General features: G+C 37.7%; 2 protein-coding genes across 3 annotated transcripts; one reads left to right on the top strand and one right to left on the bottom strand.

Annotated features, from left to right (window-relative positions):
• The first annotated feature begins 195 nt into the window (after positions 1 to 195).
• On the top strand, positions 196 to 17,902 carry LOC126851693 (intermembrane lipid transfer protein Vps13D). The gene is given in 26 exon segments (XM_050595900.1): positions 196 to 315; positions 437 to 572; positions 815 to 1,005; positions 1,138 to 1,369; positions 1,481 to 1,677; positions 1,822 to 1,989; positions 2,052 to 2,289; positions 2,387 to 6,638; positions 6,640 to 9,265; positions 9,722 to 9,878; positions 9,957 to 10,185; positions 10,260 to 10,503; positions 10,618 to 10,986; positions 11,161 to 11,349; positions 11,460 to 11,783; positions 11,973 to 12,165; positions 12,271 to 12,453; positions 12,637 to 12,867; positions 13,363 to 13,389; positions 13,747 to 13,907; positions 14,262 to 14,876; positions 14,971 to 15,153; positions 15,220 to 15,591; positions 15,737 to 15,849; positions 15,944 to 16,376; positions 16,466 to 17,902. Coding segments are annotated over 25 exon segments (12,126 nt in total). The 5' UTR covers positions 196 to 315; positions 437 to 475; the 3' UTR covers positions 16,568 to 17,902.
• On the bottom strand, positions 16,589 to 20,076 carry LOC126851694 (protein ABHD11-like). 2 transcript variants are annotated; one of them, XM_050595903.1, is made up of 5 exons: positions 19,349 to 19,940; positions 19,105 to 19,267; positions 18,578 to 18,943; positions 18,354 to 18,501; positions 16,589 to 18,114 (listed from the first exon to the last, which is right to left on the bottom strand). In XM_050595903.1, the coding sequence occupies exons 1-5, from the start codon at positions 19,465 to 19,467 to the stop codon at positions 18,029 to 18,031; spliced, it is 882 nt and encodes a 293-aa protein (XP_050451860.1). In that variant the 5' UTR covers positions 19,468 to 19,940; the 3' UTR covers positions 16,589 to 18,028. The 2 variants fall into 2 exon arrangements, with proteins under 2 accessions (XP_050451860.1, XP_050451858.1); XM_050595901.1 differs by adding an exon at positions 19,954 to 20,076 and having other exon boundaries at positions 16,590 to 18,501; positions 19,349 to 19,519.
• Positions 20,077 to 20,171: the final 95 nt, after the last annotated feature.

Here is a 20,171-nt window from a genome sequence, read left to right as displayed (position 1 = left end):
ATAAAAAGAAAAAGAAAAAAGTAAAAATTTTTAATGCATATTTCAAGTATTTACCACTATTACATTGCGCATGCGCAAAAAAAGAAACTTATTATTACTGTGTTCCACTTGACCTTCGCAACGCTTATTTCTCTATTGTTGAAGTGTTGTGAACGGCAAATGGAATGCATGCCTTTTGATGGCTCTCAATCTCAATGAGAAAAAGAGAAAGAGAAACCGTTGTTTAAAATGGTATTCACAGTCGATGATAAATTACGAATTTTTAATGAAGAATGCAACGATAGTCGAGGTATGAAAGATGTCGATCGTACAAAGGTCAGATATCATCTATCGAAATATTTTGTCTTTACAGGCTGTTATATCGCAAATCTCGAGAATTCGAATGAAATATAAAGGACATAACCTAAACAAATCTTACTTATGCCTATTCATACAGATATTCTCGATTCGATAGTAGGAAAGATCTTTGATCAAAATGTTGGAGGGACTCGTGGCTTGGGTGCTGAACAATTATCTTGGCAAATATGTAGAAAATTTGAACACAGACCAGCTGAGCATTGCATTGTTGTCGGGTGAGGTTATGTTATGCTACGCATTTAAAGTTTTTCGAAAATCTATATTGTCTGATCTTTGTCAACTCTATATTTCCGATTTGTTATAGCATTTATATAATATATTAAATAAAAATAATTTATATTTCTTGTGTTGTATATCATTTTTGTAAGAATTGAATAATTCTGTAATCATATTTTATTTTTATTTATGTATATTATACTAATTGATGTGTGTAATGGATTTATTTCCACATATTTAGGGGAAGTTGAATTAGAAAACTTACCTTTGAAACGCGAAGCTTTGCGTCACATTGGATTACCGATGGAAATTAAGGCCGGTTTCATTGGTAAAGTTAGATTACAAGTGCCAGTTAGGCAAATAAGAACTGCGTCATGGGTGATAGGCATAGAGCAGCTTTATCTAGTAGCAGGACCAATTAATTTGGATGAGGTAAAATATTAGCAAGAAATTTTGTTCTATCATTATTATTATTAGAATATTAATAGTATTAATGAAGATTATACACAAAGAGAATAAATTTTAGATATCTGAAATGACTAGTTTAAGAACAAATTTTTACAGTATGACAACGAACAGGAGGAACAAGCAATATTAGAATATAAACTTAGTCGATTAGACGCATTGGAAGCCAGATGGAGAGCTGACATAGAACATAATCTTGGTTATTACGCTTCAAGCTACAGTTCATGGCTGAATTATGGCACATCTCTAGTAACAAATATCATCGAGAATTTACAGTTGAACATTAAAGATGTTCATATTAGGTACGAAGATGGTGTAACATTATCGAGTGGTAAGCACTTTCTCTTATATTTTGTATTAAAGTTTATTTTTAACTTCTGAAATATTATAATGCACAATAAACATTTTCAATGAAACTTTTATTCTTTTTTTTTACATATAGATAATGGTATTGCATTTGGCATTACAATTGGAGCATTAACAACTCAGAGTTGTGACGCTAGCTGGATACCTAGTTCCACATCTTGGAATCTTACAGATGCATCTTTTAAATTAATGGAACTCGATAGCCTTTCCATTTATTGGAATCATATAAAAAAAGATCAACTTTTTGGTGGTCTAAATCTAGGTGATTTAGCTGTGAGTATAGACAATGTGAAGAGCTCTCTAATAGTAATGAATTTATATGTTTTCAATTTATATTATGTATATTTTACACACACACACACGTGTGTGTGTGTGTGTGTGTGTACAATATTATTTTATTATGAGTTTAATTTTTAGATTGCCATGAGTGAATCCAAAAATATGATGAAAAAGCATATTTTATCACCTGTAAATGCAAGAGCGCATATTAAGAGAGACCGAACTGAACGTCCATTGAGATCTGTTAATAAGCCACGTATCATAGTGGATTTACTTTTGGACGAAGTACCATTGTCTTTAACAGATGTGAGTGTCATTGATTGAACGCAATTGTTTGCTGCAAATAATAACATATTATTATAATGTAGATCCAATATGAAGAAATAGTCAAATGTATCAAGGAACTCGATCGCATAGATCGCCGTAAGCAACAGTGGCGTTGTAGACCGACAGCACCCATTAAAAAGAATTGTAAGGAGTGGTGGAAATATGCTGCTAGATGTCATCTTGGCAGAGATACTCTTAAACCTAAACCATCTTGGGAAAACCTTCTTCTTAGAGCCAGAGAGAACGTTAGTTATGTTCAGGCGTATGCTAAATTATTAGGTATAAATATCGATTCTTTTATAAATTTTCACAGCACGACTCGCTTGAAATAATGAAAAAAAATTTATCTTCAAATTTGTATTTTTTTTACTATTAGGTACACCTACTTCAATTTTACCGCCGGAAATTAAAACTTTGAAGGAGAAGGTTGAGAACGAGCGAAATTTTGATGAGCTTCGAGTGTTGAGAGAATTGGCTATGTACAAGGTGAGACCTGCAAAGTCACAACAGGAATCTAATACGAAAATACCACAGGGACGTGGCATGCTCGAACAGTGGTTTCCACAGTGGTGGGGTTGGTATTCGAAAACACCTCACAGCAATAACGGAACGCAAAACGGAGGTAGCTCAACTACCTTTGATGGAGAATTGCTGGACGTTTTGGCAGACACTATGAATGATGATACTCTGCTACGTCGCGACACAATATTCGGACAGTTTAATTTTACTTTAGTGCAGGGTGCGATATCATTGTGTACCGCGAAAAATGGCAGTGATGGTACAAAGACTGTGATAGAACTCAAGTTTGAGAGAGTGAATCTGAGTTACGAGTCACGACCTAGATCCGGATCGCACAAATTCTCAATCAGTTTGGGCGCATTATATTTACACGATTTTCTCACGGAGAACTCGACATTTCCCATCTTAGTGCAGCCACAAATCATGTCAAGCAGCACTTCTTCACGTGTCCGCAATTTATCCTCGGAAAAAATAGTGAAACAAACATCACACCATCTTTTCGAATTGGTTTATGAGAAAAAACCATTGCACGTCAATGTGGATCATTTGCTGCACATGTATTCGCAATCCTTGGACATCGTATACAATCCTACTGTGATATATTGGTTAATAGACTTTATATATAAACCGCACCGATCGGCATCGTCTAATCAGCAGTTGCAAGCGATGAAACGTCGAACGAGGAGACAGCTGATTAAAAACTGGGAGCAGATCCTGGACGGTGACTTTGTGTATCGTTCGTCGTGGGATTTACAATTTAAAATCTCTGCACCGCAGATTTTGTTAGTGGAGAGCTTCGTCGATTTTAACGCGGCCGTAATAGTGGTCGATTTTGGCAAATTACATTTATCGAACTATGCGGATCTGAATCAGGCAATGCTAAAAACGGAATCGATTAACAGCGATAATGATGATGATGAGGAAGAGAGGTACGAAACGCCTTGTTCCACTCCGCCGGGCAGCCAGGAAAATGGTTCTCTGAATGATTTCCAAGCTTTATCTGAGACGGAATTACATAAGAAATTGTACGATCAGTATTCCATCAATTTGGTGGACTTACAGATTTTGGTAGGTAAAGCGAAAGACAATTGGAAGCACGTTCGCACGAGGAGTATGTCGACTCTGCATTTTCTCGAGCGTTTTAACATATCATTGCAAGTCGAGCGACGTGTCTTTACTACTGCGGATCCTAATTTCCCATCAGTCACGGTATCCGGTAACTTGCCAAGATTGGTAGTGCATGTGAACGAGCAGAAAGTGGGCGCGATACGCTTGATGTATAATTTACTTTCAAGTTTCTCTAATTCAGCCGGTATTCCGCAGACAGAAGTCGTCAACGTAGAACCTGAGAGTCCCAAAAAGGAAGAGAATCTAGATCGCTCGTTGAGTCATGCAGTGATGGTACAGTTTATCATTGATCAAATGGCCTTCGAATTGCAATCGAGAGGTCGCAGTGTAGCAGAACTGCAAGTGTCCGGCGTTCGGGCAGCTCTCAGCAAAAGAATGGCAGATTTGAGCGTCTCTCTTTCTGTCCACGGACTGCTCCTGGTCGACGCTCTTCAGGAATTTGGGCCTGACTTTGAATTATTAGTGGCCAGTCACAAGCACGTTGGAATGGACAGTGTATCCGGCAGTTTGAGAGATTCGGAACCAACGTCTCCTGTCTCGCCAGAATCGCCCGAATCACCAGATCTCACAAAACCACCGCGACTAACCTCGCCCGTCGCTCTAACCAACGCATTGTCTACCTTGATGAGCAAAACCAAGATTCCATATTCGCCTAGAAATAACTCATCGGTCTGCTTGGAAAAATTAGATTCGGAAGCACTGATTGTTATAGAGTTAACGCTAGTAGATGATTCCACAGAAAACTTGAGAATGGCGAATATACAGTTCAATAATCTGGATATTATAGCCAATCAGGAGACGATAGTAGAATTGCTGGGCTTCTTTCGAAGAATATTGCCGCTGCAGAAATCGCGATCGGCATATATCGCGAATCGCAACGACTCCTTGTCGAGTCAAAATACAGAGACGAAATTGGCATTGACAAGAACAGAGATTACCTTCGACTTTCATCGTTTGAATGTACTACTAATGCGCGCGGTCGTGCAGGACAATCAATTAGTGGGACAAAAGATCGCCACGGCAACCATGTCAGACGCGCGTATACAAGCGACATTGGCCGCGAACACGTCAATTTCAGGTTCACTTGGCGGTGTACAAGTTCTCGATCAAACGCCAACCGGAAAGACTCATCAACGGATAATCAGCGTGGGCAGGGATCCACTGGCGGATCCGCCGCATCACCCGCTCGAACACTTTAGCGGTTTATCCGATAATGAACAACCAGAAGCATTCAGATTCATGGTTAACCGAAATACTAGACAAGCTAGCGAAGAAGACTGCACCGAGATCGATCTCGATCTTACCATACGAGTGGCTAGTGTCTGGTATATTCATGCACCACATCTGATATCGGAGTTACGTTCGTGTGCCGACGAATTCAAACAGTACTTGAGCAATTTTGCGCGTCAGATCGGTGCAGCCGCTACTGACATGGCGATTGGTTTAGTGAATGCCGATGATTGGACTATACCACCTCGTAAACGATTACCCAGCGTTTCGATCGATCTAGATAACACGAATGGATTATCATTAAGATTGGACGTTCTTCTAGAAAGTCCGGTGCTCGTGATACCACGCTCTTCTCATAGCAAACAGGTATTCGTGGCTCATCTGGGTACGATGTCACTGCGACACGAACCTCACTTAGGATCTATGGCAAAACATAAAGTTACATTGGAAGTGCGCGATATGAATCTCTATTCTCTCGAAGTGTCTACCAACACTGGACAGTCGCAGAACAATCTACCGATGAGGGCCGAGGAGATGTACTCGTGTAAAGAGTCTGGTAGGCCGATACTGCATGACACGACGCTGAAGATTTTAGTAGAAAAACAGAACACGTTGACTCAGAGTATGAGCTTCCTGCTGGACATTGACGATTATACAAGTAACAGCCCGATTGTACAGGTAAACGGTACCGTAATAACGCCACTGAAAGTATCTCTATCGCGTGGCCAATACGAGCAATTGCTTGATACCTTTCATCGATTATTCTCCATGCCCGTAGTGACTACTGCCGCGGTCTCAACGGAATACGATGATTCCGATGGAGCGTCTGATTATTCGGATAAGCTTGATCTCTGCGTTAAAGTCTCGTTCGAGCTGCCGATTCTCAGTGTCGAGCTGAAACAGACGCACTCTGAGCAGCCATTGGTAGAGCTATCGATGCGCGACTTTGTTGTCAAATATGAAAAATTATATCGGAACGAATTTAGCGTGCAAGTCGCGCTACGCTCCCTACTAATGGAAGATCTTTTGTGCCCGATTGGTTCGCGGCATCGCTACATGATGCAATCATCGGCGCCCGCGCGCGCAAAATTACTCACGGGCGCTTCGAAATCGTGTCCGGATCTCGCCTTTGCGCAACAGTACAAAAATGCCTTCGGTCGTGGCAGTTTACCGGATCGTCTAGAGACCGATACTTTATACGGTACAATTCCGGCTCACTGGCGCAGAAAACCGACCATTTCATCGGCCGATACGCCGAACACACCACCACCTTCGCCGGGCGGCATCGCCAGCGAAGAGAACTTGGTGCTAATGAGTATCACTATGAAGCGACCCGAGGAAACTATGATATCGGAGGAAGATCGGTTTGATCGGAAAATGGTAACCGTGGACTTCAATTGTCTGGACTTAGTGATAAGCGTGGAGTCGTGGATGGTGGTATTTGACTTCTTTGGGATTGCAGGCTTGTCCGGGACAACGAATAACGAAATTGCCACTCGTCAAATGACGCCGGATAGCGATAGTACCAGCGCGAGCAAGATGGATGACAATCTACCGGTGAGATCGGAAACGGAGATAGAAGTAAGATCGTTGACGTTAGTGCTAACGCAACAAGAGCGCGAGATAGCTAAAGCCAATGTGTCTAATGCCAATGTGCACATTGTCAAAGCGGTGGACGACAAGACCAAGATATCTGGATCATTGGGTTCGATGTCGTTGCTGGATTTAACGCCGCATGGTCGATTCTACCGCGAGATTTCTATCGTCCGGTAGGAAGGCACTGAATTTTCAGTATTCGAGTTATGCCGACTGCGAGGATCGACCACATGACGCGCGACTTAAACTAGAGATGTCCGCCGTACATTACGTTCACACGCAGAGATTTGTGGCGGAGTTGCAGGCTTTTTTCGCTCATTTTTCGCAATTATGGAGCATCATGAAGAATCTGCGATCTGGCGCCGGTGCAGTCATAGACATCATGAATAAGCGTGGTACGCGACTATTATTGCAATTGCATGCTGGTGCGCCGGTGATACTGTTACCGGTGAGTTCCAGATCCGACAAATTGATTCTGCTGGATTTAGGAGAGCTCACAGCGCACAATAGATTTGATACGTCGACAATTGTTCCGGAATGCATGCTGGACGTGATGCTGCTCGAGCTGGTCAACATGGACATCTACGCGGCGGAAAGATTCAAGTGCGACGACTCGAACTTAAACGGACATTCAGACACTTTGACGGTGGGCGGCTTTCTCATCAAGAAAATGGGCTCCTCGCTGCTTACGGAGAAGTGTCATCTAAAACTGCGCGTCGAGCGGAATCTTGACACTTATATTAGTCGCGACATACCCGATCTCAGTGTGCACGGTATACTATCAACGATGGATTGTGCCTTGGACCCGGCGCAATACATGTTGATTCGTGGCCTTTTGTCTTATAACATTGGTGAGAACCTAGACGATTTGCGTCTTTTTGTGCAGGACTTGAATCACACAGTGGAATATGCGATTCCGACAGTAGATAATCGATTGAAGACATGGACCCGATCCTGCATAATCCTCGAGTTAGTAAACGTGAGGGTAAAATTACATCCGAGTCATAACATCGCAGCGTTGGCATGCATTAACTTCATAAAGTCCCGACTGACATTGGATTCACTGAGCGACGGTTCGCAGGACATTGATCTGGTATCACAGGAAATTCTAATTATGGACACGCGTTTCCAAAATGAACCGGTTGATCGGCAATGTAACGTGTTCACGCGAATCCTGCAACCGTTGAGGAACACGACCGATAGCAGTATAGCGGAGGATCGTGTTCAAGCTGAAGTGCATCACCGGAAGCGGAAAGCTTATTCGGCGACTACTATTTTGTTGCATAGCATGCGATTGACAGCTATTTTGGACTGGTGGCAGGCCGTACGAGACTTTCTGTTGCTGAACTCGCCAGAACCGGAGCCTTTACTCGGCACCGCTCAGATGTCAACCGTCAATCAAGAAGCGGAACTCGATTCCGCGACCATGGCTATACCGTTTGAATTGAAGGTCAACATTACTGATTCCGAACTGGTTATCGTCGAGGATACCGCAATTCTCGACACCAATGCCGTGATTCTCAAAACTACTGCTGTTCTGTCGTATCGCTCGATATCGCAGGAGGGCGAGAAACCATTGTCCTGCAATCTCTCGCACTGTGAATTATTCTCCTGCATTTTGGGTCAGGAAAACGAGACTGCCTTGTCGATTATAGATCCGGTTGGAGCAAGTCTAGATCTAACTCAAGACAAGGGCCTAGAGATTCAATTGCAACCGTTATGCGTCCGATTGAGCTATCACGACGTGACCATGTTTTCTAGAATGTTAAATTCGCTTCCCAAGCAAACCTTATGGGCGAAACAGAGATCGAGCGAAGTGGCGGAGGGTAGTCAATTGTTAATGGATAATCAGGTATTAAAACTGGTTAATTTAGGTTTTGCAGAAGCCGACTGTAAGATCGCATTGGATCGCTGCGATGGCCAGCTGGACGACGCTGCTTTGTGGCTCACGCAAAATGCAGAGCCGACAGGTTCCGATGCTGCAGCCGCAGCCGCAAGTAATGATTCGATCTTCCGCTCTGTAGAATTGGAAGCGTCTTGCATTCGAATCTGCATCATTGACGACTGTCGTGACGCGGATGTGCCACTGCTGGAGATCACACTGGCGGATTTTAGCATGCGAAAGATAAGACAGCAGCCTGGTTTTCTATCTGCCACTTTTAGTGTGGATTATTATAATCGAGTGTTGAGCGGCTGGGAACCGTTTGTCGAACCTTGGCAAGCAAACATTCAGTGGGAACAGGCGCTCACTGGCTCGCTTGAGCCAAAGAGACTATATGTATCCATCAACTCCCAGGATTCTGTGAATGTTAACGTTACTCTAACATTAGTGGAGCTCGTGCAACTAGTTAAACACAATTGGACGCAGGATTATTACCTATCCCATGATAGCTCAGTTATTGATAAGCCAGTGATGAGAGGACAAGTGTACCGACGCCGATCACCCTTTGTACCTTTTGCTTTGAAAAACGATACCGGTTGTAGACTCTGGTTTAAAACATTTATTGCTATCGCGGATGATACGATAGACATCGGCAAAAAGTCATCTCAAGCAAAGAAAAACGTCTCGAAGAATGATACGTGGATAGAGGTAACTCCTGGAGGTACAATATCGTTTACATTCGAAGAGAGAGGCAAGTTGAGACATCACGCAACGCATATCATCAGAAGACATCAGATTGCGGTTTTGATTGAAGGATGGAAAGCCGTAGATCCTGTGACTGTCGATCGCGTAGGCATTTACTTTAGACACGCGAACGCTGACATTGCCGCTGGATCTCAGGTAAAGCAATTTTTTCATTTTATTTTTTATGTTCTAAAACTAGAAACTTAATATAAAATTTAGTAACATTTATATCCCTCTAAAAAATTTTTATTTTAAAAATTTCATATATTATTAATTTGAATTTAAAAAAAGATTATTATTATATTAATTTTATTTTTTTAAACTATGATTAATATGATTTATTAATTAAAGCAAAAATATTTTTTTGTATAAAGTCATATAAATACATACCTATATTTTTCATTATTTGTTACATTATTTACGTTACATAATTTGCATAATTTATTTTAATTTAATATAGATGATTTTTTCACACACTGAACTTTTTTCATCAATCTTATTACATTTCATATAATTTTTTTTGTGCTATTTTTAGTTGTTTTTGGAAAAAATTTTTTTCAAATTAATAAATATTGCAATAATAATAATAATAATAATAATAATAACATTCAGTTTCAGACAATCATACCTAAAGCTAGAATTGTATTCGCTGTAGAATTGGAAGGATCCGCTAGAAAATTAGTCACTATTAGGTCAGCTCTCCAGGTATCAAATAAGCTAGCTCACCCCATTGAGATCAAGATGGAAAAATCTTTGAACCAATTGAGATGTTAGTTTATTTATTTATCGCGATTTTTTTTTATGACAATTATTTAATTCAAAATCAAATTATGTCATATTCTTGTAGATTTACCGCTGACCGCGGCTAACACTGGGAGAATCCTACAAGTACCGGCACAATCGGTGATGTCTGTACCCATGACGCACACTGGGGTGCAAATGTGTTTTAAACCGCTCATCTCGAACTATTTGTTCCAATATTGTGTGGAATCTGTAGACTGGACGGAAGTTAAGAAACCGTTGGAAGTAACGGAAAGCTACATTACTTGTCGAACCAATCAACATAATATATTCAGGTATGGAACGATAGTTTAAAAATTTAGTTTTTGGTAAAGAATGAAAGCTTAACATTTGTTAACTTTTTCCGCAGAATGTGCGTAGCAGTAAGACGAAACAATTATCCGCTCGACGGAGTGCAAGTACTGCCGGGACACACAATCACGGTAATGGCTCCAATAACGCTGACGAACTTATTACCATACGAACTGATGTATGAAGCAAGTATAGAAGGCGGTAGAATTGCGCCAGGCTGCAGCGCGGATCTGCATTGCGCCAATCTAACTGAGCAACTGGAAATTACAATTCAATTGGATGGTTATCCAGGATCTGGAATAGTATGTATATAATGATATTCGTAGCATATGATTTTCTTACATCGAAATTTATATATCGAGTGTTTTGTTTAATTTTATATGTTTTCAATAATTTGAAAAACATTACGCATACAGATAATATTACCATCGAACAGCTGTTCCTTCACTGCTCGTCTCAAGCTACTGGATTCTGCCAGCAGGATGCTGTGCTTACAGGCAGCCGTGATCGTGGAGAAGGGTTCAGCTGTGCAAATCAATATAACTGCACCTTACTGGATCGTAAACAAAACTGGCTTACCGTTGGTGTTTAGACAAGAGGGAGTCGGTATAGAAGCAGCGGGACAATTTGAGGAGCATGAGAGAGCAAGGATGGTGGCACCATTACTGTTTTCATTCAGCGATGAGGAGGCCAGTAGAACATTGTCGATGAGAATCGGCACCGAGGTACATCCTTATGGAATACCGCAATGGTCTCAGCACTTTCATCTACAGCCTGGCATTCATGTTAGTATATTTAAAATAAGATGCTTGTTTTGTTCTTTATTATTTTAATATAAGAGCGATGAGTATATACATTATACATTATACAAATGAGTATTATACATCATACAAATTCATGAAAATCGTTATTAAATAAAAAATGTCTATTCTTATATACGTGTACTTTACGTTCTCTAGGTTCATCGTTTGAGAATTAGTCTACGCGATGGTAGACCCGACATAGTCTATTTGATCAGTGTAGCCACTCGCGCAGCAAGAGGAAGATATAGAGCTACTACAGTAGTCACATTATCGCCGAGATATCAATTGCATAATAAATCATCTTATACGTTGGAGTTGGCCCAGAAATGTTTTACGACGACGGTCGTAAGTTTGATGCAGTCAACTAATATAGAAAATAATAATATAGAAAATACTAATATAAATACTAATATAGAAAAAAATGACTTGATTGTTCAACATTATATCGGTTTCAGTCTCATCTGGATGCTCAGGCGACATATATAACAACCATGCCCGAGTGTCACATGCCTTTCCATTGGCCACGACTGGACAAAGACTTGTTGCTCTGCGTCAGAATCACCAATGTGCCGGATTGCATGTGGTCAGGCGGTATCAGATTGGATGACAATTATTCATTGACTATTAACGTCAGGGACATGATGGGAAAAATGCATTTTCTACGGGTGGATGTGGTGCTGCAGGAGACTACTTACTTCATTGTATTCACCGATGCCGATACTATGCCGCCGCCTATACGAGTAGACAATTTCTCGGAGGTTCCATTGATTGTTAATCAGGTACATCTATAATATTGTATCTGAATATCACTTTTAAATTTTGACATTTTTATTAATATTTGTATTTTTGTATTGTTTTATTTTTTTATCAATTTTATGTTTATTATTGCGTTTGTTTATTGAATTCTATAGCAATAATCTTGTAATTCGATCATGTTATCAATTAATCGTAAATCTGTAAATGTGTAGATTGGAGTTCCTGATAATTTGCAATGGACCGTGAGACCTCACTCCTCGGTACCATACGCTTTAGATGAACCAATACAAACTGCCGGTTTAGTGTTAACAGCACCTGGAAGCGTGACAGCCTCTTATGATTTAAATATACTCGGAGAGGGCAGAGGACTGACTTATGAAAACTTTATTTACATTGCGTTTTCGGGTAATATTATGTTGAATGGATGAAATATAAAACGAGAAAAATAAATTCTATTCATGTATACATATATATGTAATAAATCAATTTTGTGTGATTTCATTACGGCAGGTACCTTCAAAACCGATTCTGATCTCGGATCAGGCGAAAACGATCTGGATCCGCTGGATGTAGAAACTCAGAGATTAGTTTTGGAAGCTGGCTCTGGTGGTTGGGTCGCTTTGCGGAGAAAACAATATGGCGATAGGTCGCAACTTTGGAGAATGACTGGTGACGGACAATTGCAGCACGAAGGTAACACAACAGAACACATTGCGCGCGTGATATAATATCCACAAATTCATTTTAATAATAAATAATTTTAATAATAAATAATTATAAATAATTATAAATTTTTATGCTGTTTTTGTATATAACTTATGTAAAGAAAATATGATAATGATACTATTGTATTGGTACATAATTTTAATGGAATAGGTTCTAGTCCACCGAGAGACAAGCATTCCAAAACTCCGGACACGATATTTGTTTTGGACATAGCGGGCACCGCGCCGCAACCGTTTACTTATTGCGCTCTTGCGCTGAAAAAACCGGATCCTAGGCGAAGATCGACGCAAACTTGGCGATTCACCGATGATGGACGATTATGCTGCGCGCATAAAAATATGTGCGTTCAATCGAAAGACGGCTTTATGGGATTATACGAAGGTTGGGACGCTGCTTTTATTTGCACATATTTTGATTCAATGCTTGGTGATAATAATAAAATCGATCGAATTATCCATGAACATTATAAATTTCTTTTAATTTCACGCGCTTTGTCCTTAAATGTTCTTTTTATTATTTTGTGTTGCTACACATTGATTCGACATATTATTTATTTGCGTGCTGATAATCATTTTCGTGTATGATATCAATCTAATCTTTTCTAAGCTTTTCTAAATGCAAAGCATAAAAAGCTAGCAAGATAAGTGTACGGTATCGTTGGAATTGGCAAAATATTATTTTCTATTACACATTGAATGAATTGATGGTAGATGCGCGATATTTGTCTTATAATGTTGCATCTATTATATAATTTTAATTGTTTGGCAATCATCTATATATATTTAATTTTAATCTAAAGATTTTTCTACTTTTTTTCACTATTCCTTTCTTGTTACATTTGATTAGGAAAACCTAAATTGATCATGAATGTTGCAGGCGGCAGTGTCGCCCGTTGGCAAATGTGTACGTATAGTCCTAGAGTACACATTAAAATCGGCGATTTCCTATAAGAGCTCTTACCTATAAGTATATATTAAGTGCTACAATATCTCTGCTTATTTTGCTCTTTTTTTTTCTTTTTTTGTGCTTATAAGCCGTTTCCGCATATCCTCTCTGGGAGCATCAAAACGATATAAAAATTTTTTTTTTTTTCTTAATGAAGTTTGTCTTTTATAAAATCATCTTGTTACAAAGTGAGTCAATTGTAGCGTTATCGTACTCTGGCATATAGCTTTTGTATTCGCAAAATCTTTTTAAATCGTATACAATTCTATCATATAGCTATTTTTCGCGTAGTTAAAAAAATCTTGATATTTGTAGGGAGCGAAGCAGTATTAGGTCCTCAAGTGCACGGTAATCCGCCACCAATCGAACAACGAGTGGGTAGACAAAAGTTACGACCGGGTTCTGGATTTTTATCGGTCAGAGTGACTACTGATGGTCCGACCCGCGTTTTGCAAGTCCTGGACATTAAGGAAAGGGTATATATCAGTCTTCACTATTTGCTTTTATTCCGTCATGTTTGCTCATGTTTATACAGGATAGACCCAAACATTCCGGCCAGACTTTGAGATTTTATAGGAAATTTAATTTTGAACAAAAAGTTTCCGACAAACATGGGCCGAAAAAAGCATTTTACGACCCATTTATAGGAAACTTTTTGTTCAGAATTAAATTTCTTATACAATTTCAAAATCTGGCTGAAATATTTGAGCCCATATTTATACACATATATACACATGAACAAATATGTTTATATAATCTATATATAGATTATTGATGAAATTTAAAAAAATGTAGCATAAATATAATTTACGGATCTCTTTGTATTTTAGAAAAAAACATTTGCTCTACTCGAAGAACGCGATTGGTCACACATCGCTGTTAGTCACCGGCCTACCCGGATTGACGCCGATATAAAAAAAATGGATTCCGGTGAAATAGATCTAAAGTTGAACTTATCAGCTGGCCTCGGATTGTCCATCGTATCGCAACGGCCGCTGGAAGAGCTGTTATTCGCGCGATTAGCTGGAATATCTTTGAATATGTTGCAAACCCCGTTAAATACCACGTTGGATCTGAGTGTCGCCGACGTGCAAATCGATAATCAATTATTCGAAGCGCAATGCACGTCGGTTTTATTCGTGACACGTTCATCCCGCACGGAAGATGAGTATCGACCCGCTCTCCACGTGGCTGTAGAGAAGCTACAATCGAAGAATCAAAACGCCGAGATATATAAACACGTCATAGTGAGTGTCAAAGCTTTGTGCGTACATCTGGAAGAGAAATTTATCCTAAAATTGGCAGCGTTCCTCGGAATTGGTAAATCGGAACTGGAAATGCCGGTCGATGAGAATGATTTCAAAGCGCAGAGGTTTATCTCTGAGGTATCCGCGGCGCATGCTAAAAGATATTATTTTGGTGCTTTGAAGCTCGTTCCTAATCAGGTACATGGATATCAGAATATAATGTTATAAATAACAATGCGTAATATTTATTCATGATAATATATATAAACTCTTTTCTCCCTTTTTTTTCTAGGTAAAACTCAGTGTGCTCACTACGACGAAGTTGCCGCATCATCTGCAAGCCGTAAAAAGGAAATTAGGCTTGACACTGATTAATTTCGAGAACGCTACTATCGAATTGGAGCCATTCGTGAAGAAGCATCCTTTCGAAAGTAGTCAGTTCTTGATGCATTCCATTGTGAAACATTACAAAGATGTACGAATATAATGCTTTTTTTCACATTTTTTTTTGTTCATTTATTTATCTAATAATTTTTTTCAGGAATTGAAATGGCAAGCTGCAGTTATTTTGGGTTCCGTGGACTTCTTAGGGAATCCTCTTGGATTCATGAATGATGTGACGGAAGGCGTTTCTGGTCTTATCTACGAAGGCAGCGTAAAGAGTCTAGTGAAAAATGTCACGCATGGTATTTCGAATTCAGCAGCGAAAGTGACGGAATCTTTGTCGGACGGTTTAGGAAGAGTGATTATGGATGAGAGGCATGAAGAGGCCAGACAGAGAATCCGAGCAAATACTACAGGTAGCAGCGATCACTTAGTTGCGGGTCTGAAAGGTTTCGGTTTTGGTTTGTTGGGTGGTGTCACTAGTATATTCAAACAGACCTATGACGGAGCAACTAATGAGGGTTTTCCGGTATGTAACTAATTGAAGAATATAATAATTTTATCTTTTAAAAGAAACAGTATAAATACTTTTATTTTTAAATTCAGTTAAATAAAAATACTTTATAAATATATAATTTATAGAACTTTTATAAAGATGATATAAAATTTTCTAGGGCTTCTTTGCGGGTTTTGGAAGAGGAGTGGTTGGTACGATAACAAAACCGGTCGTTGGGGTTTTAGATCTAGCAACAGAAACAGCTAGTGCTGTACGAGAGACAAGTAGAAGGTAATATAAAATATATCTCATGTAATTATATTTATATTGATTGCTCTTTCTGCGAATTGTGCAATTGACACATAATTCTATCTCCTTTACACAGCGCTCATCGCGCGATACCGAAGCGCGATCGACCGCCACGTGTCGTCAGTGGTTCCACTGGATTGTTGCCGCCATATAATCGCCAGCAGGCTGAAGGACAGGAGTTCCTTTATAGCATTAATAATCGTGACTATTCGGAACTTTTTGTGGCTTACGAGTGTCTGTGTAGCGGTACGGAGAATCTTAGAATGCTCGTATCTAATGAGAGAGTACGTGTTATCTCGGGTGGCACGAAGGCCGTGGTGACTCAAGTCAATCTGGCGGATCTTCTGCGTTGTCAACCGATGCAAAAAACGCAAAGCAATAATGTAATCCTGTATTACATAGAGCTGATATCCAGATTTGATTCAACAGCCGCGGTCAATTTGGATGGAGTGGCCGAGTTATTGAGGCGACCGAAAGTGCGCTGCGATAACGAAGAAGTGGCGAAACGCGTGAGTATATAATAAAAATAATAGTTATATTTCGTCATATCAAGCTTTATCAATTAATTGTTATAATTTATTCGTTTTCGTCATCGTAGGTATCACAACAAATCAATTATGCCAAAGGAATGCACGAGGAACGAAGCCTGACGTTATCATCGTCGGATAATATGTTGGACGACGTACAATACTATAAATAATCTGCTCGCGCAGATTGACTGGGTTTCGTTCTTATTTCTGATCCGATTTTTTGACATACTAGTCGAATTTTCAACTTTTCCCTCATAGAACGCCCGATCGGTATGAACGCCTTAGTTATGACGCTTAACATTAAGTTTAAAAAGACTGATGCAAAGTACCATATTAACTAAATAATTATTACTTGCCGACATACGAGTCGTTTGTAATTTAAGCGTACTTGAATGATGGTTTTGCGTTTTACAATTGTGGCGCAGGTAACGCAGCAATTTTTGATACGTATTAATAAGATGTAATAAAGTAGGCAGAACACTGAAAAATTTTCTAATAATGTACATACGCACGCGTGTATATTCTTTAATATTGCAGATACATGATTCTGTATGATGCATATTCAGTGTCTTAAGTCACTTCTTTCCAATGAAACTTTAGAGTCGATTTTAAATGAGAATGTGTAATGATAAATTTTATAATCTCTGCAATAAAATGCTAACAATTCTTTTTATTATATTTTTTTTTATTGTTTTTAACTCAAAGTTTCCAGTTTATAATAGATTCGAAAGTTTCCTTCACAATTGGCTTGGTTTCTATAATTGGGATATGTTGATTTTGAGGCACACTGTACATGTATTTATATGTACATATGTAATTAAAATTAGCGGATTATAGATTGCTTATTTACGAAATTAAAGATTTAGATTTAATGCTGTATATTATAGTATATTAGAAACAATTAAATCAAAATTTTTCTGCTTTATCTTTTGTTTTTTTAGTCATAATATTCTAGGCTGTATTCTAATATTTACTGCCAGTATTAAAAATTTATACTATACATGACATAAACTATGAACAAAACTAGATTTTCAATACTGGCAGTGAATCAGAACATAGTCTTAATGTGCTACTTTGTATAGAAACAATGTAGATTTTCTCTTAAGGCTCTTTTAGGAAATTTATAACTTGCAACAAAATTCAAAACAGAGATCTAATTATAATTTTATGCATCACAAGTTTTGATGTATATATGTATTTTGATATATATTTTGATTTATATGTATTGAATGTGTTCAAAAATATTTTTTGTATTATATGATACATAAAATTTATAAATAGAATTTTGTTTTGTAAATTTAAGCGAATTATAGATTGTTTAAAGAGGACTTTATACATATGAACATATGATAAAAATGTACAAGAGAATTAAATTAACTCATATTTAAGTACTTTTGTAAAGCTGGTGTACATGCGTACAAAACAAGAATATTTGTAATATATTGTATTGATATCACTGTTGAGCAGATTAATAAATGTTAATAAATAGCCTTTTTTTCTATTAATTCCATTCTCTAATTTTCAAATAAAGCCTATACAGTTCTCATAATACATGCGATGGAGGAAAATCTGAAAAGAATTGATGAAAACTCGGAGTTTCTCGACGCTTAATCCTTAATAGCGCTTTGATCTCAATCAACTGCATAATATGCAATGTCTTCTATATTACATATTGTTTGAATATTTTTCATACTATTCTGCAATGTTATGATTTCATCTGAAATATGTATATATATATATATTTACAAAGAATAATTTATAATTTTTTTTTACATATTTACGAATATCATAAGATCGAATGGTTTATAAAATTCGTTAAAAGTTCGACAAATTCGATAGGTTTGTCTGCATGAACCCAATGATCCGCCCCATCTATGTAATGAAATTCTGCCAATGGGAATAGCTTCTTAATCGCGTCGTGATCTTCTACTCGAATATAGTCACTCTTAGCACCACCTATGAATAACGTCGGATTCGCATAGATCTTTGAATCTATATTGGGAAATACAGCTATATGAGATGAGAATGCTTGCTCCAATACTGGTAAATTCACTCGCCATTTATATTTTCCCGAATCCACTTCTACCAAGTTTGCTAATAGAAACTGCAAAGAAACATACTACAGATATGACTTTTTCATTCTAAGCATAAAACAAGAATAAAATTACACATAATATTACCTGACGCAATGCGCTAGATTTAATAGACTTTTCAAGCTGTTGGTTTACTATTTTACGAGCTTTTGATAAGGTAGGACTTCCATCTGCTGTTGCTAAACTCATTATTTCAAAGATTTTCTTTATTTCCAAAAGATTAGGACTGGTTCTTATAGGAGATATATCAACAACTGCTAATTTCTCGACACGTTGTGGAAAATTTAAAGCAGTGTACATCATGGCTGAGCCACCCATACTGTGGCCAACTAGAATAGCTCTTTCAAAGTTTAAATCATTCAAAAGTTGTATTACATCTTCTGCCATGTCTTTGTATGACATGTTTGATGTATGCGGAGATTCACCATGATTTCTGGCATCTACTACTATGACCTATTGTGCAATAATTTTCTTAAGTATAATATAAATATATATCTTTTGCGAATTCAACAATATAAAGAGGATATTACATTTTCAAATAAAATATCAAAAGATTTTTATTTGAGATTATAAAATTTATGAGTATTAATTTGTACATTACTAGAGTACACTACCTTGCGCTTAGTTTTTCGATGAATTGTTTTTGATAGTGTATTCCAATTGCTTTTCGAGCCAAAGAGACCATGCATTATTATAATGGGTTGCTCTGTATTTTGATTCCGCTCATTTTCTTTTACCGATTCGTACGATATGTAAGCAAGTTTTACTGGAGCCGTTCTGAAAAAAAAAAAAAAAAATAGGTTATGAATAAAAATATCTAAAAGAAATTAAACCAACATATATTTAACGAATACCTACAATAAGGGATTATTATGTAAACATTGACGACAGGAAGAATGCAAGTTTTTACTCGGATGAGATAAGTCGATAGTAAGTTTTCTCAATGTAAGAAATACCGATAAATTTTGGCCTATCATTATTAATTTGATGGTTTTAGTACACTTGAATATTTTTGCCCGATATGTTTATCTAACAATTATAGAGACCTCTTATTGTTGTATAATTATTATTTATAGAATTTTATTTAATCATAAAAAAAGAGAAAATGTTATATGTAAAACGAAATCGATGCATATGCGTTGCATTTCTTCTCGTATTTTGGTCGACGGTATCTGTTTTCATATCCGCATCTAAATTTCCGATGCTGTAAATCTTTTTTTCTTACGCGGTATGTTCGCTATCAAGGACCTGGTTCGTCCATTTTTTTTTTTTGGATCGCGGCAACTCTATAGTTGAGATAATAGCAGCGGATAGCGTCGCAATATATATATATATATATAAGTAATATCTAATACTTAAATAATTTAAACACTAATAATTATTAACAACTAATAATTTAAAAACTTGTTATGCTATAGAAACCAAATTTCTTCCCATTAATAATAGATAATTTTCCTATTTACAATATCATCAATATCATCAATGATGAAGCATGAAGAAAGAAAAAATATAATTTAGGGAGTAGAATAACATTGAATTGACAAATCAAAACAAAGAATTTGTCGTTTTGATTAATAAAACTCGAAAAGAGAGAAAATACAATTTTAAAATTAATTATTGTAAGGGTTATCACATAGCACCATCTTTACTAGTCAGTACGCATCAGCCAATCAGCGTTTCT

The sequence above is a fragment of the Cataglyphis hispanica genome, chromosome 8, assembly GCF_021464435.1.
Source record: "Cataglyphis hispanica isolate Lineage 1 chromosome 8, ULB_Chis1_1.0, whole genome shotgun sequence".
NCBI lineage: Eukaryota > Metazoa > Arthropoda > Insecta > Hymenoptera > Formicidae > Cataglyphis > Cataglyphis hispanica.
This window is presented reverse-complemented; position numbering and strand designations above follow the sequence as displayed.